A 25,857-nucleotide genomic window follows, 5' to 3' on the forward strand; every position below is an offset into this window, starting at 1 on the left:
AACCCTGCACGAGCAGGGAGGTGTTGAAGGGTCAAGGAAGTCTCCCTGGAAGAAATGATGCTTGAATGGAGATGGCGGAGATTCGAGGAAGAGTGGAAATTGACTAAGCAAAGGGGATGGGGGAATGACAGGTTAGGGAACATTACAGAGAGAAGGCAAAATTCAGTGGTAAATATGCAGATGGTGCATTCAAATAACAAAAAGCTGCTGTGTCTGGAGCAGAAAGAGCTGGGGGGTTGGGGGGAAGAGTGGGGAAGAGTGGGGAAGAAACCCACTCCTGGTGGCCTTCACAGGCCAGGGGCGGGAGGGGTTCCTAGCAGCGTGGAAGGCCAAGGGCGGTCCTTTAAGACAGAGATTAGACAAGAGGGGGTCAGGTGTTAGCATAAGTGCCCACAACGAAGCCTGGTCGCATCCCTGACAGAGGCCTTTGTGTGCTCCGAATGGGACATTGTTATCTGTCACAGTGGCCTCAGCTCATGAATGCCCAGCAAACACCTCCCACTCAAGGTGTGGCTGAGTATGTGGCCACCACATCATGCAAATGGCCATGGAGCTCATCCTCAGGGACCTTCCAGGCAAATGCCTTCCCACCTCTACAAGGAAACCACATCCTTGCCTCTTCATCTTCATTAACACATGGCATTAGAAGGTAGAGAACACACAGGCAGCGCTCCAACAGGCGCCCCCTCCCCCCCCCAAAGAACCTCTGGTCCTTTGCAAACTCGAGAGCAGGGAGAGTTCAGAGGAGGGTCAATGGAACACTCTGTCTCCCCCAAGGAGGTCTGAGGTGGAAGCTCATCATGTGAAGTGAATGAGGCAGCAGCACGGGTCTTGTTGTAGAGGGCCGAGAGCCTCCTTCCCCTTCCTCCATCCCCTAAGGTGGCTCCTAAGGTCGATTTTATGTACATTAACAAAGCAGAAAGTTGACAGTTCATGCAAGGGGCAACTTTCCTAGTAGGAAGACATGTCTAGGAGCAAGTGAAATTTTGGGAAGAAAAGAAAACAAGAAGATAAGAAAACTTGGCAGTAGGGCTGTGTGTACCAATCCTCTGCTTGGAATACTTCAGTAATTCCTCATTGCGTTTAAAATAAAATCCAGGCTTCATACCATGTCTGTGAGCCTCACATGATCCGATCCCTCCCAGCCATTAGGGCCTTGGACTGTACTATGATTCCCTGCATCACTGAACTGCAGTTTACTCTCTGCCCCAGGGCCTTTGCACTGGCGTTTTCTTACCTCATAGCTGCACGGCTGGCTCCTTCACTTTATTCCATTCTCTAGTTAAATATCTCCCCCTCAAAAAGATTTTCCCTAACTACCCTCCCTCAAGCAATCCCTTCCCTACTCCCAGTCACTCTCTAGCCTAGTACCCTATTGTGTCTTAATCACTATCTGAAATTTTCTGATTTGTTTATTTGTTTTTCTCTCTCCATACCAACTAGAATGTAAATTACATGAGTGCAAAAATCTAGTCTGACTTGTTCAACATCACATCTGCAAATCCAAAGCACGGTGCCTGGTACTTGATAAATATTTGTTGGATGAATGAATGGATGTAATAGTATTCTCACTGGGAAGATAGTCATGTGAATAAATGAATTCATTTATTCATCTAAGAAACATGGCGTAACAAGTATTCATGCATGGATAAATAATTATTGAGAGACTATTATGACCTAGGCCCTGGAGATGAGAGGCAGCCTCCCTACCCTGAAGGAGCTCATAGCGTTGTGGTTAATGTGGAGAAATGTGGCGAGAATCAGACATGATGACGTACTGGTCATGGGATGTGAGGAAGAGAGAGGAAATGAGTCCCAGGCTTTAGGCTTGGGCAGATGAGGAGATGATTATGCCATTCTGGGAGAAGGGATCCTCAGATGAGAAGGGGAGTGGAAGGTCAGCTTTAGAAATGCTGAGCTGTGGAATATCCAGGTGGGAATATCCAGCAAGGAGTTGGATATCCAGATCTAGAGCTTGAAAGAGAAGTTCTGTCTGGGAATGCAGAGTTGATGAATCAAAGGCAGTGCTTGTGGCCATGGGAGTAGGTGAGACAAACCAGGTAGAACACAGTGAGGAGAAAAAGGAAACAAGGTGGGACCTTGGAGAAAACCAACACTTAAAGGATGGTTAGAAGTCAGACCTGCAGGAGAGTCTAAAAAGGAGAAACCAAAGTGATGGAAACCAGCAGAACTCACTGTCATAGTAGCTGAGGGAGGACAGTACCTTATACATTAGTGATGCCGTGATATGCCTGAATGGTATCCATTGAACCTGGTAACAGGGCAACCCTCGGCAACCTTTGCCGGGGCCATTGCTGAGGTGTGATGTAGCTAGGCATGATATTTCTGTTTGCTGTGGAGGGAAGTAAAGACTGGGAAGTAGAGAGAGAGGGAATGGTAGAAAGCTCTTGTAAGGTGCTCAGACCTGAAACGAGGAGAGAAATGGGAATGATGGCTTGGAGATAGTGGCTAGAAAAACACATTCAGTGATGCCCCCAGAGAGCAGAACAAGGATCCTGAATGGAAACGACCGGGCAGCAGCCTTGGCTTAATACAAAATCAAACTTTCTAACCATTAGAGTTGTTCAGAAATGGGTTGGGCTGTCTCCAGGAGTACTGAGCTCTTGATTCCTGGAGATATCAAAGAATAGCCTGAATGTTATGTTCAAAAAGAGTAAGGTGTTCAGTCACTAATCTGGGCTTCCACCAAAAGAAACTGGAGAAAGAAAAGCAAATTAAACCCAAAGCAAGCAAAAGGATGGACATAATAAAGATAAGAACAGAAATCTGTAATCAAGAAAGCAGAAAACCTATAGGGAAATATCAGTGAAACTAAAGGCTGATTCTTCAAAGAAAAAAAATAATAATAAAATTGATAAACCTCAAGCCAGACTGACCAAGGAAAAAAAAAGAAGACACAAATGACCAATATCAGGAAAAAAATGGGGAAATTGCTATAGATCTCACAGACATCAAAAAGGTAATAAAGGCATACTACAAACAACTCTGTGCCCCCAAAATTAAACTTAGATGAAAGGAATCAGGTCCTTGAGACATGAAAACCCCCAAAACTCACTCAAGAAAATAAATCAATAACCTGAATAGTCCTCTATCTGCTAAAGAAATTGTGTACTTATTTAGGAAAAAAACCAAAAAAACTTCCAACAAAGAAAATTCAAGATGCAGATGGTTTCACTTATGAATTCTACCAAACATTTAAGGAAGAAATAACACGAATTCTGCACAATCTCTTCCAGAAAACAGAAATGAGGGAGAACTTTTCCCAATTTACCTTACAAAGTCATCATTACCCTAATGCCAACACCAAAGATATTTGAAAAGAAAACTGCAAATCAATGTCCCTAATGAATATAGAGTAAAAATCCTCACCAGAACATCAGCACATAAAACCCAACAATACATAAAACGGATAATGCATCACAGCCAAGTGACGCTTATCCCAGGAATGCAAGGCTGGTTCATCATTCAAAAACCACTCAGTATAATTCACTATATTAATGAACTTAAGTATAGCCTGAATAATCAATAGCCAATTTTTCAGATTATATGATGAATCGAAGGATCTAAGCTTAGACATAGCAATGACGACCAGGTTACTTGATTCACTGGTTTGGGGAGAAACCGATTAATTAAGAAAGTGGGGAAATTTTCCCTTCGGTTGAGAAACTGAGAATTACACTTATTTAGATCAGGCAGGTCCCTCTGCAGAGTTCACTTGTCCTCCCTCTGTTATCCTCACTTCAAGGACTGAAGGGACTTTGGAGGTTTCTTTCTTGAGCAGCTGGCCTGCCAGATTTCCACAGCCATGTTCCACCCCTGCCTGGTAAAGAAAGCCAGCGGCACGCACAGTCCTGATTTTCTTAGGTGCTTAGACTCCAAGAGTGTTGGAGTTGAATGAAGCCTGTATCTTATCTCATCTGAATCCCCATAGTTTAAAGAAGAAAAACCGAGCCCCGAGGAGAGTGGCTCATCTGGGTCCCCCTCCCCACCCTTTGCTCTGAAATCCAATGATCATAAGCTGGTCCTGGGACGGGAAGCCCATCAGACCGTATCTTCCAAGACTGTCCTCCCCCAGCCTTTCTCCTCCAGCCTTTGTAGTTAGTGTATGTTTGCTGCTAAGCTTACTTTTATGCGTGACAAGTCCCCATCAGAACCTATCTGTCTGGGATCTAGTTCCCCTTCTCCCACTAGTTGAAGTCTGGTGTGGAGAAAGCCAACCAGACACAGGTTTTGACACCAAATCATCCCACATCAGTGGATTGGGAGACTGGCCCAGCCACAGCTTTGAGCCCATAGGCCTCACAACCAACCAGACATGGTGTGGGTCCATCATCTCTATGTGATCCCACTGCCACTTTGAATTCTTCAACAAATTCCTTATAAAATGTTAATGAAATGTGTTGCACACTCATTATATGCAGGAACCATGCTATGAAGCCGTATATTCTCTCACTTAATGCTCAGAGCAACCCAGGAAAATAGGAACTGTTCTTATCCCCATTTTGCAGAAAAATAAATAGACTCAGAGGGGTTATGCAATTTGCTTAAGATCCCACAGCTAGTAAGTCAGAGAGCCAGGATTTGAACCTAGGTCTGGCTGACTGCAGTGCTCAAGTTTTTCGTAATGAAAATCCTTGTTGAAAATAAAATGATTTTTTCTTTCTTTCCCTCGCTCTCTGTTTGCAGTCTCAGGAGGAAGTCTGTGATTTGCTCCACGCTGCACCCTTCCAGAACATCTTGCCTAGAGTCTACATCAAAGGTAAGAAACCACTGGCAGCTGCTGAAGAGCCAGCTTGAATTTGAACCTCATGCTCACTTAACCCCAATAAACTCAGATCTGCAGTCAGAAAGAGAGCTGGTTACAGCTTTAGGCAGCTGTTCAATAGTCATCGAATGGTAGTGTTGGAAATGATGCTCCAGGCTTGTTTCCTTGGTCCTTCTAGATCATCCCTATTATGTTGCTGTGTAGTTTGGTCTAAATCCTTCAAGTGATGGGAAACTCACCACCCCATGAGGTAGGTGATTCCATTGTTGGACAAAGATAATAAAACATTTTTCCTTGTAGTGAGTCCTGATCACACTTGCCAGAAGGAGAACCGTTCTCCATGCTCCATCCAAGTGCTGGAATATAAGTAATCCAGCAGGTCCTCTGAGAGCTCTTCCTTCTCTGTTTCCCCCATGTGCCCTGAATCTCATTTTCTGCCTACTGCTCTTTGTGCAGAGGGGGAGCGGCTGGAGGTCCGAATGAAACGCCTGGAAGCCAAGTACGCCCCGCTTCACCTGGTCCCTCTGATAGAGCGGCTGGGGACCCCTCAGGTACAGTCCCACTCTCATGGACCCAGAGAACCAAAAGGAGCTTTAGAGGGAGAGCATTTGATCCAACCCCTTCATTTTACATATGGGGTAACTGAGGCTCAGAAGGGGAAATTCTAATACCGCGCAGCCTGTTAGTAGTAGAGGCGTGTCTGGAATGAGGTTTGCTGACTCTCAGGCCTGCACTCTGTATCATCTGTCCTGCCAAGGAAGAAGGAAGGCGGCAAGTCTCTATTATCTCCTGTTAGGTGTCAAGAATTCTGCTAAGTTATCTCTCTGAGTTAAAACCACACATCCTGTGAGCCAGCAGTTCACCTGTGGGTATCTTTGCTAAAAAAAATATTTACAGGAATACAAGATGTTTGCCATAGCCTTGTTTGTTAAAGCAAAAACTGGAAACAACCTAAATGTCGATCAGTAGAGGGCTGACTCAATAGAAAAAAAGCATGTGCTGTCTCCCTTCGAGTTGATTCAAGCAAACGGCACATTTGGGGGTGGTGTGGTCAGGGGAGTAATTCAGGAAGAAGAGAAACAGGGCACAGTAGTGAGACCAGCCGGGGTGGCTTGTTTTGTTCGCCAGAGCTGACTGTTTAAAAGGTTTAGGATTCCGAATCCTCTCTTGGGCTTGCCTCCCTAAGGCCCTCTCTCCTGTTAGCTCAGAAGCTTATGAGTCAAAGAGATTGTTGTCCTCTGCAGAGGGCAGAAGGCAGCCTCCTCTCTCAGAAACCACGGCCGGTGCTGGGGCGCGCTGCAGAGCCCCGGCTGCCCGGGCAGTCAGGCTGGTGAGCAGCCCCTGCCGGACCCCCTGTGGGCCACCCACCTCCTACTGAGACCAATGACTAAGCGTTTAGCGGTGTTTGGGTTCTTCAGTCACCGCAGAGAGAATTTGGGTGCTGCGGAATATGCACAGTTTCTGTTTTGGCCTTCGGGGGCTGAACACAGAAAGTCCTCTAAAGATTGCCTTTTTAGGGAGAAATCCCCCAAGCCAGCAACATATAAATGTGTCTGCTTCGCTGTTGGTGTCATCCTACAAGAATCTGGCCTCTCGCACCCAGGGTTTGGCATGTGTTTCCACTTAGAAGTCTGTGAATTCCTTCCCTGTTCTGGTGAACACCATCTTCTTGGGACTGACAGAAATCTCAATTTGTGAGATGTTGATATTTAACAAACGAAAGCCTAGGCGTTCTGCCGGAAAGGAAATGCCAGGTTTGTAAGTCTCCCAGCCCTCGAGGAATAGTCCGAAACTCAGTCCTCCTGTAGAACAAAGAAAAATTATCAAGTTGTTGACTTCCAAGCTAGCTGGGGTTTAGGGAACTCACGTAACATCTAGGTCAGTGACAGGGAAATTCTGCTGCATACTGAAAGTTGGGTGGGTTTAACTGTATTGCACTGCTGGCATTGTTTCTGGGACAAATTGGGGTGACCTGATTTGTTGCCCAGTGCTTTCATGGAGAGAACATTCTGTCGGGGATTCACAGGGCTCCTTTTCCCAGCTTTACCCTTAGTGATTACATAATCTAGTGCTAGGTATTAAATGCTCCGGCCTTTGTTTTCCCATCTATAAAATGGGCAAATAGCTGTTTTGCTTCCTTGGCTGAGCTGCCTTTCATGATTGTTAATGATACACAAATAAGTTTTAAAAATTCAAAAAAGCAAAGATTATATGAAGAACGAGTGTGGAGATACCATTCTTCTCCAAAGTATGCTAAATATAATCAAAGTACTCCCTGCAGAAATCTCTGTCCACATGGTTTCACAGATGCTTTTTCTATACCCTGGTTAACTCAGAAAAGAATGACAGAAAGAGACAGGAGAAAAAAAAAATCCCCCACTGAGTGGACTAGGAAAGGAATGGATTAAATGTATGTTAAACACACACCATGTGTATATAGCACCATGCCACAGAGTGGGGATATATGCAATGATCTTTGATGCACTTTTTCAGAGCAAAAAGAAAGTCGTATCGAAAGAAAAAGGGACACAGAAGAAAACTCACAATATAAAAAATATAAATGCCAACACACATAAACATAAAAAGTGTTCTGCCAGTGATTCATGAAATGAAAAAGAGCATAAAAGATGGGTATGCAGTGGCTGAAGCTTTCCTGGGACTTAGTCTGCCACTGTATGTAGCAAAAGCCTTTTAAAACTATTTATACCCTTTGAGTGAATAGTTCTATTTCTAGGATTTTATCCTAAGAAAATAACCAGAGATGAACTCAGAACGTGTAATATGTAAGATAATTGCTTAAGAATTGTCTATAATGATGAAAACTTGTGAACAATATAAAATAACCAACAAAATTAGAGGATTAAAAGAATAACATCATATCAACCGGCATTTTCATAGCCATTAAAATACCATGTTACTGAAGATACTGAAGGAAGTGGTTTTTTTAGTAGTATTAGTATCTTAAGAGAAAAAGACAATATAGATAGTATGATCTGAATTTTGTTAAAATAGTTACAAACACACACTCACATACATAAGCACAAACAAATCATGCACCAGTGTTTTAAGAAAGCTCACTTCTGGGTAATGGAATTTATAGGAGATTTTTATTTTCTTATAACATTTTTACAATTTTTTTTTCCAAATTTTACTTTTATAGTTTGTTGGAAAACTCATAAAGGTAAACACTTTTCCAGGAGAGGGTCAAAAACCCCTAACCATTTCAGTCGGGGGCCTTTCGTTGGCTGTAGTTTGGGGGTCACTGGAGTTCAGAGTCTGACTGCAGATTTTTAAACCCGCTTGCTAACTCTTTAGATCCTCCCACGATTGTCATGCTCTGTGGGCTGATTCAGACTAAATGCACAGGAGATTAACCAGTAAACCAGAACTCTCTATCTATATTGGTTTATGAAGGAGAATATTCATGGCCCAAGAAGAAACGTGGGTTCTTTATTTACTGAGCGTCTTTGCTGGACCAGGCACGCCTTCTGCAGTGGAGAGCCCTGTCGGGGTCCAGACACCACCACAGAACAGTGCCTGGTGAGAGCAGAATCAGGCACTGGGTCAGAGGTAATTTCTAGCTAACTGTGGCAGCTTCTCTGCTCTGGAGCCATCTTTCTCTGCCACCAGAATCAAGTTGAGTCTCCAGAATCAGGGTTCCCTGTCCAAAGCACACATCAAACTCTTCTTCCCCAATTCATATTTTTCGTCCTAGACTGCTGATCCATTTATGGTTGTCATGACACCACCCCTCTGGACCTATCAGGCTCCAGTATTGGTGTTTCCTGACTTAGTTCCCAGCGTGGATTAATTCAGTGGAGGCAGCCCTGTTTCTGGGGGCAGTAGGGTGGGTGCGTACATGGAGGAGTCAGGCAATGCGCCCCCCACTCCCAGCCACACTGTACAGTGAGCTCTCTGGGGAGCTGACCCCACGGGTGCCCTGTGGGCCTCTCGGTCTCAGAAGCCAGCACTCTTTAGCTCTGTCCCTAGATTTGGAGAACTTACTTTGACCTTGGATTTTGATATCTAACTTTGCACATGGCTTTTGAGACCTCTGCCCCTAGGTATTTTCACTCATAAAGCGGTCGGTATTGTGCAAGTCTAGCCAGCTGCTTATTAGAGATGCAGTAACCAGAAGCCAGATGAGAGGCCGGTTTAAATGATTAATAGAGATTGTTAACCATGGTGAGAGGACTTTTTTTTTTTTTTTGAGTTATAGTCAGTTTACAATGTTGTGTCAATTTCTGGTGTAGAGCACAATTTTTCAGTCATACATGAACATACATATATTCATTTTCACATTCTTTTTCACCATGAGCTACCACAAGATCTTGTATATATTTCCCTGTGCTATACAGTATAATCTTGTCTGTCTATTCCACATATACCTGTCAGCATCTACAGATTTCGAACTCCCAGTTTGTCCCTTTCCACCCCCTTCCCCCCTGGCAACCACAAGTTAGTATTCTATGTCTATGAGTCTGTTTCTGTTTTATATTCAAGTTCATTTGTCATCTTTTTTTTTTAGGTTCCACATATGAGTGATACCATATGGTATTTTTCTTTCTTTCTGGCTTATTTCACTTATAATAACATTCTCCAGGGACATCCATGTTGCTGCAAATGGCATTATGTTGTCATTTTTATGGCTGAATAGTATTCCATTGTATAAATATAACACATCTTCTTTATCCAGTCATCTGTTGATGGACATTTAGGCTGTTTCCATGTCTTGGCTATTGTAAATACTGCTGCTAAGAACATTGGGGTGCTGGTATCTTTTTGAGGACTTCTAATTGGAGGAAATAATTCTGTAAAATCACTGGCAAATTTTTAGGAGTAACATATGCTCATTGTAGCACATTCAACTGTACAGACGCATTTACAGTAAAAAGTGAAAATCCCAGCTGCTTCTTCAAGCCCATCTGTTCCCACAACTGACGTTAATCCTCCTAAATGTTTTACACTCTCACCCACCCCATGTATAGTTTTGTGTCTGTCTGTGGGATTGTATGCTGTTGATGTCTTTTAATAGGATTGTAGTATATGTCCTTTTCTGCAACGTGCTCTATTCACATACCAATTTAACCCACAGAACTAGACCACCAGCGTTCAAATCCTAGCTTTCCCCTTACTGGCTGCCTGTCTGAACCTCAGTTTCTTCATCTGTAAAATAGGGATAATGATGACGCCTACTTCATAGGGTTTGTGTGAGGAATAAATGAAGTCAGTACTTAATCAGATGCACAGAACAGGGCCTGGTGTGTTACACACACACTGCGTGTGCACTGGTAGTAGTAATAGTACAGTAGTAGTAGTAGTAATACTAGCTATAGAATCATCTCAGTCTTTTCAAAGGCTACCTAGCATGTCATTATATGGGTAGATTCAATTTTTTTTTTTTTTAACTATTCCTCTATCGACGGCGCCTAGATTTTACTTACCACAAGACTTCCCTGTGATGGCACTCAGGTTTATAAAATCAGTGCCCACCTCTGGACAAGATATCAGTTCCGGTGAATGAATTCCAGAGGTAGCTGGCGCCAGGGTTTGGAGATCTCCGGTGAGAGGTGGAGGATGGGATCTCAGGTGAGACTAGAGGTTTATGTACCTTCCCGTTCCCAGCAAATTGCCATCGCTCGGGAGGGCGACCTGCTGACCAAGGAGCGGCTGTGCTGCGGCCTGTCCATGTTCGAGGTCATCCTGACCCGCATCAGGAGCTACCTACAGGACCCCATCTGGCGGGGCCCACCGCCCACCAACGGCGTCATGCATGTGGACGAGTGCGTGGAGTTCCACCGGCTTTGGAGCGCCATGCAGTTCGTGTACTGCATCCCCGTGGGGACCAACGAGTTCACGGCTGAGTGCGTGCCCCCGGGAAGGCGGGGCCGCCCCCTAACCTGCTCATCCCCCCAGGAGCCACCAGGCCGCCAGAGCTCAGCCAAAAGGGAGGGCGGGGGTGGGGTTGTCCAGTGAAGATGTACTGAGCACATGCGTGTCTGTCTAGGTGCTGGGTGCTGGACGAACACCCATGCCCAGCAAAAGTAGACGATTCCTGGCTCCATAGGGCTTGTGGGCCGAGAGGAGACAAGAACACAGACAAAAGGTGCAATGCATGGGGCTGCTTGGCAGTGAGGGCAGGAAGGATGAGAGATGCCCCAGAAGGGAGATGAGTGGAGTGTAGGAATTCAACTCAGGCTAGAGCTGAGCTTGAACATTGCCTGGGATTCAGCTCTTAGAGCGGAGAAGGGGACCTCCCAGGAAAGGCTCCAGGTGGTGTGTGAGAGCGTGCACATCAGGACCTCAGACCTCTCCCAGGACCTATCTTCTCGAGACTGGACGCTGGGCTGATGGAGGGGGCAGGAGGGAGCCCTGGTGAGAGTTTGGCACTAAAGCCTCATTGCCCACTCACCCCGATAGAAGTCCGGGGGATCTAGATAAAAGAAAGGATTCCCTGGCAGAAGCCAGGCCCTACCTTGCTTGTGAGGCCTCTGGGGGCCCTTGAGAGGAACCCAGTCCTGTCCTCAGAGAACACAGAGGCGGGACCCCCTTCTCCCATCACTCACCCAGCTACACAGCAAAAACAGTAGTGCAGGGGGCAGACAAGACCTGCCCTCCAGGAGCCAAGAGCTCCAGAGGAAATGCACGTCGGGGCCAGAGAGGCATCCCTGAGGAAGTGGTGTGGGGAGTGGGATGGAAAGGCTGTTTCCAGAGCAGCTGTACTTTCAGCCTCAGAAATGGGGGAGCAGGGAAACGTTCCCAGTGGGCTGCAGCTCCCGGGGACAGGAAAGCCAGTGAGAGATGCCCCACGGCCTCCTAAATCACCCAGATTGCTGTTGAGATTAGGGGCGTGCAGGCTGAGCGTTACCCATTTACTGAAGTGCCCTTACCCTCTCAGGTGGCCCTCTGGTTCCTTTCCAGAGCCAAGGCAGATTCTCATCAGAATTCTCATGGCCAGATAAGTCTCCAAAGGCTGGTTGGATATTTTTTCTTGCAAAGTTGTCATCTTCAAAACTGATTTTTCATACCCTAGTGGGCTGACACACTGACAGCTCTTTGTGCTTAAAAGGGCTTAACCACAGTCCCTGGAAGAAACGAATCCACACTGACAGCTTCCCTTGTACCCATTCTACAGATTAACAGAGTTGGTCCAGGGACGGGCCGGCTCACTAGCTGTACTGCTGGCCCAAGATGAGGGCCCTCCCCTCTTCCTCCCCTGCCTCTCACTCCAGCTGCTTCCTCTCCCGCTCCCAGGCAGTGTTTTGGAGACGGCTTGAACTGGGCCGGCTGCTCCATCATCGTCCTGCTGGGTCAGCAGCGTCGCTTCGACCTATTCGACTTCTGTTATCACCTGCTGAAAGTGCAGAGGCAGGACGGGAAGGACGAAATCATTAAGAATGTGGTAAGCGGCTCGGGGCTGGGGCCTGGGAGACGGGGCAGGCCCGACAAGCAGGCTTTCGTCTGCAGCCGAGGGTGAGCTGTTTGTGGAGGCCAACTCCCCACACGGCAGGGAGGTTCAGACACTCAGCGGCTGCGACCTTGTCGTAGGAACCCATGAGTCACTTGCTCGTAACGCACTGGGATGACTCAGGTCACCCCGCTGGGCAGGGCCAGGCTCCCGACCTGAAACACACCTTCCTTCTGCCAGTCAGACTCTGCTGGTGCTGGTCTGTCATCTGCCCAGACTTTTACTGAACACGAAAGTTGCGCGGACGTGGGGATGGGGGCGCGCAGGGCTGCGATGGGAGCATCAGGAAGGGCCGTATAACCGGGCTGAGGGGCTGCCGAGGGGTCTTGGGGGCTTCCCATCGAGGCGATGCTTGGGTGAAGTCCAGAATGACCAGCAGCAGACAGCCAGGCAGAAAGCGGGGTGTAGGATGGGGAGGGTGCCCCAGACAGAGGGAACAGCTGGAGCGAAGGCACAGAGGCATGAAGATGTGTGGCTGGAACAAAGCGAGAGTCTCCGGGACCAGCCGAGAGGAAAAGGAGGCAGGAGCCTCCTCAAGAGATTTTTTTTTCCAGTGTGGTAAATATACATACATTGAAGTTCGCTATTTTAATGATTTTTAAATGTGCATTTCAATAGAGTTTAACTGTTTTTAAGTGTTTAATGCATTAAATATACTCACCACCACCATCTCTAGGACTTTTCATCCTCCCCAACTGAAACTCTGCGCCCAGTAAACAGTAACCCCCCCTTTTACCTTCCCCCTCCCCAGCCTTTGGTAACCACCCTTCCACTTTCTGTCTTGGTAAATTTGACTGCTCTGGGCACTTCATATAAGGGAATCTTCACTCAGCATAATGTGTTCAAGGCTCACCATGTGTGTGTGTCAGAATTGCTTTCCTTTAAAGGCTTAATAATATTTCATTGTATGTATACACCACGTTGTGTTTATCCATTCGTTTGTCAATGGACACTTGAGTTGCTCCCACACTTTGGCTGTTGTAAACAATACTGCTGTGATCGTGAGTGTACAAATAACTGTTCAAGACCCTGCTTTCTTTGCTTTTGGGTATCTACCTAAAATTGGCATTGCTGGATCGTACGGTAATTCTATTTTTAATTTTTGAGGACCGCCATACTGTTTTCCATAGTGGCTGCACCATTTTACATTCCAACCAGCAAGGCACAAGAGTTCAGTTTCTCTGTCTCCTCCGTTCTATGTTGCTTTCTGGATATTTTTGGAAATAGCCGTCTGAATGTATGTGAAGTGGTGTCTCATTGTGGCTTTGATTCACATTTCCTTAACGATTTAGTGATATTAGCATCTTCTCGTGTGCTTTTTGGCTGTTCGTTTGTCTTCTTTGGAGAAATGTCTGTTCAACTGTTTTGCTCACTTTTTAGTTGGGTTATTTGGTCTTTTCGCCGTTGTTGAGTTGCAGGAGTTGTTTCCCCATTCTGAATACTAATGCCTTATCAGATACCTGATTTGAAAATGTTTTCTTTTGTTCCAGGCGTTGCCTTTTCACTCTGTTGATAGTAATCTCTGATGCAAACAAGTTTTAAATTTTGATGTAGTCCAATTTATTCTTTATTACTTGTGCTTTTGGTGTCATATCCAAGAGGTCATTGCCAAACTCAACGGCATAAAGTTTTTCCTCTGTTTCTTCTAAAAGTTTTATAGTTTGTGCTCTTATGTTTAGATTTTTAATCCGTTTTGAGCTAATGTTTTGTGTGTGGTATAAGGTGAGAATCCAACTTCATTCTTTGCATGTGGATATCCAGTTTTCCCAGCATCATTTGTTGAAAAGACCATCCTTTCTCCATGGAATGTTGTGGGCACCCGTGTCAAACATCATTTGACCATAAAAGGAAAGGGTTTATATTTCTGGACCCAGTATTCCATTGGTCCATATGTCTTGTCTTCACGCTTAAACCACACTATTTTGATTACTGCAGCTTTGTGGTAAGTTCTGAAACTCAGAGTTTTATGATCAAGTTCACATTTCATTGCCAGTCTCTGGGCACCCATAGAAGGCCTTGACAAGAAAATGACACAATCATTGACGCATCAGGACCCTGGATCCCACCCTCAGCTGAATTCTTCCCTTACTGTTGATTTCTCTGTCCCCTCCTCCCACACCTAACCCACGTGCCCCTGTCCTTCTGCAGCCCCTGAAGAAGATGGCAGACAGGATCAGGAAGTACCAGATCCTGAACAATGAGGTTTTTGCCATCTTGAACAAGTACATGAAGTCCGTGGAGACGGACAGTTCCACCGTGGAGCATGTGCGCTGCTTCCAGCCGCCCATCCACCAGTCACTGGCCACCACCTGCTAGGCGGGAAGTCCTGCAAACCCCTCGTCCTGGAGGAGGAGGAGAAGCAGGAGAGAGAAAGCCATGGCCAGCCTGTGACAGGGTCTGGCTGGACAGCACGTGGGATGGACCCAGAAGCAAATGAGAGCCTCCCCAGACATATCTGCACCTCCCGAGGGCTGGGCCTGCATGCTCTCCCATCACATCTCCATGGTGGTTCCTCCATAGTGTACAAGAAAAAAAAAAAAAAAGAAAGAAACAGGGCAATATGTGCTTTTTTTTTCTTTTTTCCCCCCAACGGTGTTAAAAGCCCTAGTTTCACCCTTAATCTCGTGGTTCCCCACATCTGTGGCTGCTTCCCAAGACCTCCTTCCTAAATGGCGACCTCCTACCCAGTGCCCGGGCGCAACCCCAGGACTGAAGCCTTAGAGGTGGAGAGCAGAGTGTGGCCATGCCCCGGGACGTCAGCCTGGCCTGACGGGCATGCCCCCCTTACTAGCGTCTTCACCTCCTCTGGCTCCCTCCCCCAACTTCCCCAGATGGCATCTTCTCCTGCTCTGGACGCCAGGGAGTCCACCACCGAGAGTACTCCTGGACCAGGCACTGAGAGCCGTGGTGAACGGGAGGCGAGGACCCGGTATCAGCACCGTGGTAGATGGGGTCGTGGGGTTGCCTCTGGTCTTCCATGGGCTCCCCAAACCGTGTCCTAACTCCCCTCTCAGGATATTCCTAGAGAGCATTCAGAAATGCATTCACAGCTGGATCCCACTAATTAGTGTGGAATTGAATTAGGAGCATGGTTAGGCCCTCTGGGTGGAAGCAGTAGTTATGAACCCAGCCAGGAATTCCACAGGCCTAAACAGAAGGCTCTCAGGCCATCTCATCAGCTTGGTGGAGACTGGGTCCTCTATTCACTGAGCAAGTACTTAGCTCTGAGTCACTGGGGCTCCAGCTTTGAACAGGCCAGGCATGCACTGCCCGCAGCATTAGCCAGCAGCCAAATTAGGGGCTACTTCTCGGCACAGACTCTCTCATCAAGGAAGACCCTCACAAGAAAGACTACATTAAGGAGTTATTTTAACAGAAGCCAGAAACATCTTGGGGTCAGGGAGGTAAGGAGTATAAATAATACTTGTCAGTGTGCTTTTAATTCCAAAATACGCCTCTAAGAGGAGTCCTGGTTTAGTGAACAGGACTTCCAGTGTCCAAGAAGCTGAAAGATTCTGGAGACATTTTATCTTTTACTCTCAACTCAGTGTTCCTTAACTTAGATTTTGAGGGGTGGGACATATGTCACAGGGACGTGTCTACTTCCATTTCTCAGACTGAACCAAAATTCCTTGCAGAATCTCCCCCCAAGAAATGGGGAGACTGTGTAGAAGGATGGAAGCCTTTGGGAAGTGAGTGTCTCATTGCAGAGTCTCACCATCAAAGGGCATCTGTGACCCTGAGCTTGTAAGAACGTATAAAGTGAGACATTTGATTTCTCCCTCAGCCCAGGAAGGAAAAGAGAGAAAATAGAACGGTAACAATCCTCTCCCTCAGGGCAGAAGAATGGGAATGATTACCGTTAACCAGATGGCCCATTTCAACCGTATGGCAAGAGCAAAGACGTGTCTGTAGCAAGAGGTTTGTGTGATACACTCACGCTCTCCAGAGAGGGGAGAGGTGGGGCTCGCCAAGTGTGGTCCAAAGGCCACCTCCATCAGGGCCTCCTGAGGTTGTTACCTGTGATGCAGGTTCCTGGGCCCCACCTGAAACCCACTAATTCTGCAACTTTGGGAGCAGGATTGAGAAATCTGCACTTCCCACAAGCTGAATTGTTGTGCTGCCCGTGGAAGTCTGAGGACCATGCTGCAGAGTGCCCCCGGCACTGCTCACCTTGGGCTTTGAGCTCCCTCTGAGCCAGGAAGAGACACCTGTAGGGCAGGAAAGTGGGTCAGGGTGGAAGCTGTTGGGCCCTCCTGTCTGGAGCTGCCACGTCCTGTTCTGATTTCTCATTTTTCCCTCTTGATGATCATAGATGAGTCCCAGAGGCAAAAGCGAGGTGTTACACCACGCGGGAGAACTACACAATAAAACCCACGGTCAAAGCCCACAGGACATTTCTGAGCTCCGGAGCCTTCAGTCCTGTCTGGGGACGGTTGCTGGCTCATGCTTTCAGATAGATGACTGGCTGTTAGGTCCTGGAGATCGTTCCAAACCCTTGACCACTGCTTTATGGAGATTTGGATCATCCATTTGATGAGATTGCTATTTCAACCACCCGCCCCTCCCACCCTGAATTTGACCCTCTGGGTAGAATCCCATTATCCTCAAGAGATTTGATCCCAGTAAATTGAGGTCTTCGCCTTCAGGAGAGACATTTCATTTCCCTGGCTCACCAGCAGCATTTATGAACACCGAACAGGTTTAACGTTCTCTCCTTCCTGGTGTTACTGCCCCCTTTTGATTTTTTGTGTATCTAAGAACCAGGAAAAAAAAAATCTTAGGTTTTAAAAAATTAAAAGTAAATGTTTCAGAAACTGTCAAATGTACCATATTTGTATTAAGAGTTGTGGGAGATTTTTGTACAATGAATCTACATTTATTTATGGTGACTTATATTTACGCTTGTGATCAGATAATGTTGTTAAATTCTTAAATCATATTTGCTATGCAGCTGAAGATGATATTTTGCTTTGTATTTTTGGGGTACCTGTGTTAAGTTGATGAACATTTCCATCTCCATTAAAACTGCTTCCAAACCAGTGAAACCAGCATCTTGGGTCTTGATTCTGGGTCATATTCTGGTCCTAGTCGATCTGTGGAAGGCCATGTGAAAACAGGTAACTAAGGAAACAAGCTGAAAGAGAATGAGAAAAGATAAACATAAAGAAGATAAAGACATTGCACCCTAATGACATGTTTGCTTTCTCACTGAGGGAATTAAAGCTTTACAAATTGCCTTGCACTGGGCAGAATATACGAGAGAGTTCCTGCATTTAGGGATTTTATAGTCTAACACTATCTGTACACTCTACATCCGTAGTGGTTTTCACTTTTTAAATTTTTTTTAATTGAATAGTTGATTTACAATGTTGTATTAGTGTCTGGCGTACAGCAAAGTGATTCAGTTATACATATATATATGTGCAAGTGTGTGTATATATATGTATGTACATATATATATTATTTTTCAGATTCTTTACCATTATAGGTTATTACAAGGTCTTGATTGTTTATCTATTTTGTATATAGTAGTGTGTGTGTCTGTTAATCCCAAACTCCTAATTTATTCCTCCCTCTTCCCTCTGGGTAACCGTAAGTTTCTTTTCTGTGTCGTTGAGTTTATTTCTGTTCTGTAAATAAGTTCATTTGTATCTTTTTTTTTTGATTCCACATATAAGTGATGTATGATATTTGTCTTTGTCTGACTTCACTTAGTATGATAGTCTCTAGGTCCGTCCATATTGCTGAAAATGGCAGAATTTTGTTGTTTTTTTGCGGCTGAGTAATTGTCCGTTGTGTGTGTGTATATGTATATATATCACATCTTTATCCAGTCATCTGTTGATGGACACTTAGGTTACTTCCGTATCTTGGCTATTATAAATGATGCCGCTGTGAACATTGGGGTGCATGTATCTTTTTGAATTAGAATTTTTGTCTTTTCTGAGTATATGCCCAGGAGTGGGATTGCTGGATCATATGGTAAGTCTATTTTTAGTTTTTAAGAAACCTCCATACTGTTCTCCATAGTGGCTGCACCAATCTACACTCCCACCAACAGTGGAGGAGGGTTCCCTTTTCTCCACACCCTCTCCAGTATCTACTATTTGTGGACTTTTTGATGATGGCCAGTCTGACCAGTGTGAGGTGATACCTCATTGTAATTTTAATTTGCATTTTTCTGATAATTATTGATGTTGAGCATCTTCCATGTGCCTGTTGGCCACCTGGATGTCTTCTTCGGAGAGATGTCTGTTTAGGTCTTCTGCCCATTTTTGAATGGCTTATTTGTGTTTTTGATATTGAGCTGTATGAGCTGTTTGTGTATTTTGGATATTAACTCCTTGTCGGTCACATCATTTGCAAGTATTTTCTCTCATTTAGTAAGTTGTCTTTTCATTTTGTTGATGGTTTCCTTTGCTGTGCAAAAGCTATTACGTTTGATTAGGTCCCATTTGTTTACTTTTGCTTTTATTTCCATTACTCTAGGAGACGGATCCAATTAAAATATTGCTGAGGTTTATGTCAAAGAGTGTTCTGCCTGTGTTTTCCTTTAGTAGTTTTATAGTGTCCAGTCTTACATTTATGTCTTTCATCCATTTTGAGTTTATTTTTGTATATGGTGTTAGAGAATGTTCTAACTTCATTCCTTTACATGTAGCTGTCAGCTTTCCCAGCACCATTTATTGAAGGGACTGTCTTTTCTCCACTGTATATTCTTGCCTCCTATGTCATAGATTAACTGACCATTAGTGCATGGGTTTATTTCTGGACTTTCTGTCTTGTTCCTTATATATCATTTATCACTAGATCCCTAGGTTTAAGAAGCAGCATGGGAACTAATATTTAATGAGGCCTGATGTGTGCGGGTGCCATGTGTGCGGACAGATCCCTTTCCTCCATTCCTTTGAATCAACCACCGTCACTTTGTCTTATATCCCGCCTTTGACAGAAAGGCTATACGGTGTGTTTATTTTCACACAGTTACTAAGTGACAGCTGGGGTTTGAACCCAGTTCCAAGGCTGTTTTTTTGCTATTACACTACAATAGACTGATCAGCAAGACCAGGCCCCAAAACTAGACTTAGGAATCTCGTCACTGGGCCCTGGGGGGCTTTGAGTCGGTAAGATTGATCAGAGCCTGGTATCAGGAGAAGCCCAGCATAATGGCAGGGAAGTTCCCAGGCTGAAGTCACCTGGGGACCTGTCACACTCAGCAGAAAAGATGGCACTAGAAGATCACTAGAAGGATGTGTTCAAGACCAACACCGGTGTTCAGAGCCTCACGTGTTACCCAGCACCAGCCTTCCTAAAGATCGTCCACGGAGATGAGCCCCGGGGCGTTGGGGCTCCCCACTGCTGCAGCCTGGGAGGCCTGAGGGTCTTCACCTTCAAGGTGACAAAATAAACCACAGTCCCTTCCAGCTCTGATAGCCCGATTCTAGGTCACTTCCTGCTGGTGTACTTGGAGGGGCCTGACTACTTCAGAAGCTCATAATCTTTCTCAGCTGTGAGTCTGTCACCTCCTCCAAGGGTTCTCCGTAGGGCTGGTATCTTTGATCTACTGTCATTGAAGCACTCACTATTAGTCTGGATCAATGCGCAATGAAAGGAGGGTCCCACGGTCAAGTAAATTTGGGGGATGCATCACGTTCACTCCCCCCCCCAAGATTGGCAGTGCTCTGAGGGGTCCTGCAGAACTTGATCAGCCTGGATTAACGCCACCTCTCCCAGAAGGCGCTGACCTCGGACCCTCCTTTCGCTACATGAATGATCCTCTCATAGAAGATGCTTTGAAAACCATTGGGCTAAGGGCATGGAAATCCATTTAAGATACTTTCTTAAACTCCCACAGGAAAAGGACCATTTACACACAGTCCTGACACCTGGGCACAATTAAGGAAGCAGGGGTGCGGCAAAGTATTGAAGGCGTTCAGGTGGAAGGGGGAAGCATTTTCGTGATGGGAGCCCATAGGGTAGCTGAGTGTGTTCACTCGCTAGGGCTGCCATACGCGATAGCACGGACCAGGTGGCTGAAACCCACCGACGTTAATTTTCTTACAATTCTGGAGGCCGGAAGTCCAAGATCAAGGTGTCGTCAGGGTTCATGTCTTCTAAGATCTCTCTCCTTGGCTTCTAGATGGCTGTCTTCTCCCTGTGTCTCCACATGGTCTTTCCTCTCTGAGTCTGTGTCATAATCTCCTAAGGACACCAGTCACATTGGATTAGGGTCCATTCATAGGACCTCATTTTACCTTCGTTACCTCATTAAAGGCTCTATTTCCAAAGATAGTCCCATTCTGAGATACCAGGGCATTAGGACTTCAACATATGAATAGAGTAGAGGGAGAAATTCAGCTCATGACCCTGGAGAAGAGGAAGAATAGGTCTGGGAAGGGTGCTGTCTTGGGGTCCCTGGACCATTGATTTGAGAAACACTTCCTGAACGCTCATGATTTTCAAGGCTCTGTGTATGATTACAATTCTATCATGGCCGTGACCTAAAGGAATGTGTGGAGTTATAGGAAGGATAAAAGCATGCAGGCAGTGAACTCGGGTGTGAGGGAAGATACGGTGGGTCTGATCACCACCAGCATTGGCTGAGCTTTCCCCACACCAGGCATCAGGAACAGCACTTTAAACGCTTTGCTCACTTAAGCCTCATGACAAGTTGTAGGGGATGTGTGTTATTATTTACTTCCATTTGCAGGTGAAGGTACCGAAGCACAGGTCTCAAAAATGGTAAGGGAGAGAGCTAGGATTCAAAGTCCGGTAGGTCTGGATCCAGGTCCCAAGCTTTTAACCCCTAAGCATGTCACAGTGTACTCTGCAGTGCCTCTATCCTGTGGGATCCCAAGAGACAGTCACGCCAAGTGCTTTCAGCATCAGAGGAAGGAGGGTGCTCTAGCTAGGGTAAGAGGGAGAGGATGAGGGCACTATCAGGGAAGACTTCACGGAAGAGGCTCCATGTTTACCTAAACTTGAAAAACGAGAATTTGCCCGCATGGAGATGGAGGCACAGAGAGTTTGAAGCCAAGTCAGCTACCAACACCAAATGCTGACCTAGAGATGGCCCTAACCTTTACTGGCTTAAGTTAGGTTAAACATGCTCCTGTCCCCAGCCCCAGGCTTCACTGGGCTCTGAATGTCACAATTGTACGAAACAATAAATTTGTAAGACAACCTTATGCATCTCTGTCACTCAAACTCTGATGCTCAGTGCTGGCTCAGTGCCACCTGAAAGCCTCAACATCGCTCTGTGACTGACGCTGTTCAGGCCCCAGTGGCCAAGCCTGTGAGAACGGCACTTCTAGCTGAAAACCCAGGAGCATTTTTTGTGCCACGCACAGCACATAGTTTGAATTTGTTACTAGGAAACATGATTACAGCTGTGCCTCAAATGATGTCATTTTTTGGAACAAAAAAGATTCTGTACAGTATTTTATGGAGCTGTTCAAAGATAGAACATTTGATGAAACGTATCAGATTTTGCATTATAACCACTTTCACACGCTCAATGGACTTGCTGGCAAAATGCTGTTAAAGTAATTCGCTTTAGTTTGGGCAAGGTAAAAGGGACACTGATCGAGTTCACTGAAGAGCCCTAAAGAGTGAGCTGTGGTATTGAGGGGAAATAAAATTCACTTTGAATTGACAGTTACTATACACTCACTGTGAAGTATTGCTTACTCTTATTAACATTGCAGAAAATCAAAGGCAACTAAATTTGTCCAATTTAAGAGGATCAAAACATGTTTTTATAAATTTTAGAGAAACTGGCTTTCCTAAATGAAAATGCAAATAAGTGTGCAACAGAAATGGCATTCCAATGAAATAAAAAGAAGTGCAAAGAATGAGATACAAAGATTTGCATGACTGAGAAGATTCACATACAAATAATTCCAAACTAACTTGTTCACAAACTGTTTTTTGGCCCTTGTAGGTCAAAGTATAGTCTTGATTCGGGAGAGCAGAGAGCATGTACTGCTTTTAGGGAGGTTTCCTCATGATATTCCAGAATTGAAAGATTTGAAAGAACAATTCAATAAACAATGCATGCTCTGGGTATTGCTTTAAAAGACAAAGAAAACGGTAATGTAAGGGGTATTTATATAATAAATTCACTTAATAAAATGAAAATGTTTTGTAACATTTTCTATAATAATTCTACATGACTCCAGAAATAGTTAAGTGTAATACATAAAATGCATGGTTTATTTCTGAATCTAAGTATTGCTTTTAAAATCTTACTGATAATTTCAAGTGCTACCCCTTATGAGAATGTGAGTTCTTCAAACTGAAATTTATTAAAAAGCTGAGTTTCAGTGACTGAAGAGGGGTTGACATTACTGACAACAGAACACAAATTATATAAACATAGGGTAGATTTTAAGTGTTCTCACCACACCAAAAAAAAAAAAAAGCAACTATATGAGGTCATGGATGTATTAATTACCTTCATTGTGGTGATCATCTCACAGTGCATTTGTATATCAAAATATCATTTGTCCCCCTTAAACATGTAAAATTTTGATTTTCAATTATACCTTGATAAAGCCAGAGGCGGGAGGAATCTTTTTTTTTAATTGAAGTATAGTTGATTTACAATATTACATTAATTTCAGGTGTACAGCATAGTGATTCAGTATTTTTACAGTTTATACTCCATTAAAAGTTATTACAGGACAGTGACTATAGTTCCCTGTGCTATACAATAGACCCTTGTTTATTTTCTACCTAATAGTTTGTGTCTCTTAATCCCATACCCCGTTCTGCTCCTGCCCGCTTTCCTCTCCCCACTGGTAACCACTGGTTTGTTCTCTACATCTGTGGATCTGTTTCTGTTTTGTTATATTCATTCATTTCCCTTATTTTTAGATTCCACATATAAGTGACATTCAGCATTTGTCTTTCTCTGTCTGACTTATTTCACTTAGTGGAATATTCTGTAGGTCCATCCACGTTGCTTCAGATGGCACTATTTTAATCTTTTTTGTGGCTTAGTAATATTCTGTTGCGTGTATATATATCACATCTTCTTTATCCATTCATCTGTTGATGGACACTTAGGTTGCTTCCATATCTTGTCTATTGTAAATAGTGCTGCTCTGAACATTGGGGTGATTAGTGTTTCATTTTTGTCTGGATGTGTGCCCAGGAGTGGAATTGGAATTGCTACTCGTTCTAGTTTTAGTTATTTAAGGAATCTCCGTACTGTTTCCCATAATGCCTGCACCAAACTGCATTCCCACCAACAGTGTAAGAAGGTTCCCTTTTCTCCGCACCCTCTCCAGCATTTATTATTTGTAGACTTTTTGATGATAGCCGTTCTGACAGGTGTGAAGTAATATCTCATTGTAGTTTTGATTTGCATTGTCCAATAATTATTGATGTTGAGCATCTTTTCATATGCCTGTTAGTCCTTTGTATGTTTTTGGAGATATGTCTATTTAGGCCTATTGCCCATTTTTTGATTTTTTTTTTATATTATTATTGAGTTGTATGAGCTGTTTATATATTTTGGGTATTAACCCCTTGTCTGTCCAATCATTTACAAATATTTTCTTCCACTTCATTGGTTGTCTTTTTGTTTTGTCAATGGTTTCCTTTAACTGTGCAAAAGCTTTTAAGTCCAATTAGGTCCCATTTGTTTATTTTTGCTTTTGTTTCTTTTGCCTGAGGAGACAGATCCAAAAAAATCTTGCTACAATTTATGTCAGAGAGTGATCTGCCTATGTTCTCTTCTACAAGTTTTATGGTTTCAGAACTTACGTTTAGGTCTTTAATCCATTTCGAGTTTATTTTTGTATATGGTATAAGGAAATGCTCTAATCTCACTGTTTTACAGGCAGCTGTCCAGTTTTCCCAGCATCACTTATTGAAGAGACTGTCTTTTCTACATTATATATTCTTGCCTCCTTTGTTGATAACTGACCATAGGTGCAAGGGTCGGAGGAGAGGGGAGTCTTGATTATAAAAACATAATAATATTAAAATGAAGGCAAGAAAAAGAAAATGTATAGGATAAATACATATTTATGAATTATGTATGTGTTTATTTTAGCCATCCAAACATCACTGGCACAAGAACAGAACGCCCAGGAATATGCAAGGATAATTAAATTCTGTCATCTCTTTGGTATTTTTACCAACTTTCAGTCATATAAAACCCATGACTTTGTATATGCTTTATTTTGTGTTGTAAAAGTATATTTTGTCTTCAGGAAGACAGAGCGTATTTTATAACCGTTTAATAGCATGATTTAAAACTGGTACTTATTTAAAGGCATATGGTATGTGGTACTTTTGCCCCTGACCCTGCAGGCGTTGGGAGGGGCTGCTCAGATCCTGCTTTCAGTTCCCCTAGAAAGAATAAGCCAGAGGTGGGAAAGGGACAAAGACGGATTTCCCTCTGGGTGAGGAGGAGAGTCACCAGCCCCCAGAGCCAGTCCCCACTTCCCCATCTGGTTTGATTTACTCTGATTTCCTCAGTCTGTGCTCCCCTCTCAGCCCGTTCCCCGAGTTCCCAGATGCTGCGTGTCTGGCTAGCCCAGAGCTTCCGGCAGAGTGGGGAAGGCAGAGGGTTTCCCTGGGAAAATATGCTGTGAGATGCTATCAGAGCTAAAAATATGTGGCCCCTAAGCTCCACTCTCATTAGTTAGACTAAAACCCAGGGAGTTCTGCCTTCTGGAGTTTCAGAGCAACAGGAAAAGGGGAAATCAAAGAGCCCCTGGTTGGGGCTTTTCTTAAACACTTCTGGCAAGGAGCCCAGCCCTGAGCTGGAGAACCCTCACTGGGCTCACTGGGGCTGCCCTGGGAAGGGGCTGACCACCTGGGTTCAGCCCATCCACGGCTGTCACATTCTCCCATTAATTTAGCCCTCCTGTCATTCACACCCCCATCTTGTGCTTAAAGACCCAGACTCGGGAAGCAGTGCAGGTTAAACAACCACACCGCTGGCCCTTTTCAGTTCATCCTGGGCTCCCAGGCTCCCGCTTGCTCCCCTTGAGATGCTCACACCTGCCCCTGCCTGCCAGGAATGCTCCTCCACCCTCGGCCCACCTCCCTGTCTTCAGAGACTCAGGCCTTCCATCACCCTTCGAGTCTCACTTAAAACACCCTTCCTCCTGGAAACCTAGGTCCCGGTTGCTCTTTTAAATACGCTCCATGGTTCTGTACTTGACCTTGCCATTTATCAAAATCATAATGCATAATTGTGTGACCATGTGCTGAGTATAGGGCTTGGATCTGTCTTGCTCACATCATGGTGCCTGTGCCTTTAACAGCAGGCAACACATCGAAAGTGTTCCCTCTGTGTCTGCTGAATGAATCAATCCCCCATCCTCTCTAAAAAGCTTGCCGTGTAATTGATGTCAACAAGTTAGGCTGCCTTCGAACAGCAGCTGTCATAGAAGAGGAGAGAATAAAGGACTCGTCTGGCGTCGACTGTAGGCATTACGGTTGTGCTTTATAGGGTGATAGGGAGGGTTGGGGGTGGGACAGAGGCAGGAGGGACAGGGATAAACTCCAGAAAGGAACAGAATAAGGCATGGGGGTGAGGTCTGGGGACACGTGTGGACGCTCCCTACTGGGAGAAGTC

At 44.8% G+C, this 25,857-nt stretch overlaps 2 protein-coding genes across 3 annotated transcripts in view; both read left to right on the forward strand.

Moving 5' to 3' along the window:
* CYFIP2 (cytoplasmic FMR1 interacting protein 2) overlaps nucleotides 1–17,302 on the forward strand; it is a 108,398-nt gene extending 91,096 nt beyond the window's left edge. For both annotated transcript variants that reach the window (XM_074360989.1, XM_074360990.1), the window contains exons 27-31: nucleotides 4,708–4,780; nucleotides 5,243–5,337; nucleotides 10,412–10,650; nucleotides 12,041–12,188; nucleotides 14,403–17,302. In XM_074360989.1, coding sequence (XP_074217090.1) covers nucleotides 4,708–4,780; nucleotides 5,243–5,337; nucleotides 10,412–10,650; nucleotides 12,041–12,188; nucleotides 14,403–14,570 — 723 coding nt within the window. In that variant the 3' untranslated portion in view covers nucleotides 14,571–17,302. The remainder of the gene's footprint in view (nucleotides 1–4,707; nucleotides 4,781–5,242; nucleotides 5,338–10,411; nucleotides 10,651–12,040; nucleotides 12,189–14,402) is intronic.
* The window catches only part of NIPAL4 (NIPA like domain containing 4), a 41,053-nt gene continuing 27,247 nt past the window's right edge, over nucleotides 12,052–25,857 (forward strand). Inside the window, exon 1 of the mRNA XM_045506693.2 lies at nucleotides 12,052–12,188. The gene's annotated coding sequence lies outside the window, so the exon portion shown is untranslated. The remainder of the gene's footprint in view (nucleotides 12,189–25,857) is intronic.

This window comes from Camelus bactrianus, chromosome 3 (genome assembly GCF_048773025.1).
Source record: "Camelus bactrianus isolate YW-2024 breed Bactrian camel chromosome 3, ASM4877302v1, whole genome shotgun sequence".
In the NCBI taxonomy this organism is placed as follows: Eukaryota; Metazoa; Chordata; class Mammalia; order Artiodactyla; family Camelidae; genus Camelus; species Camelus bactrianus.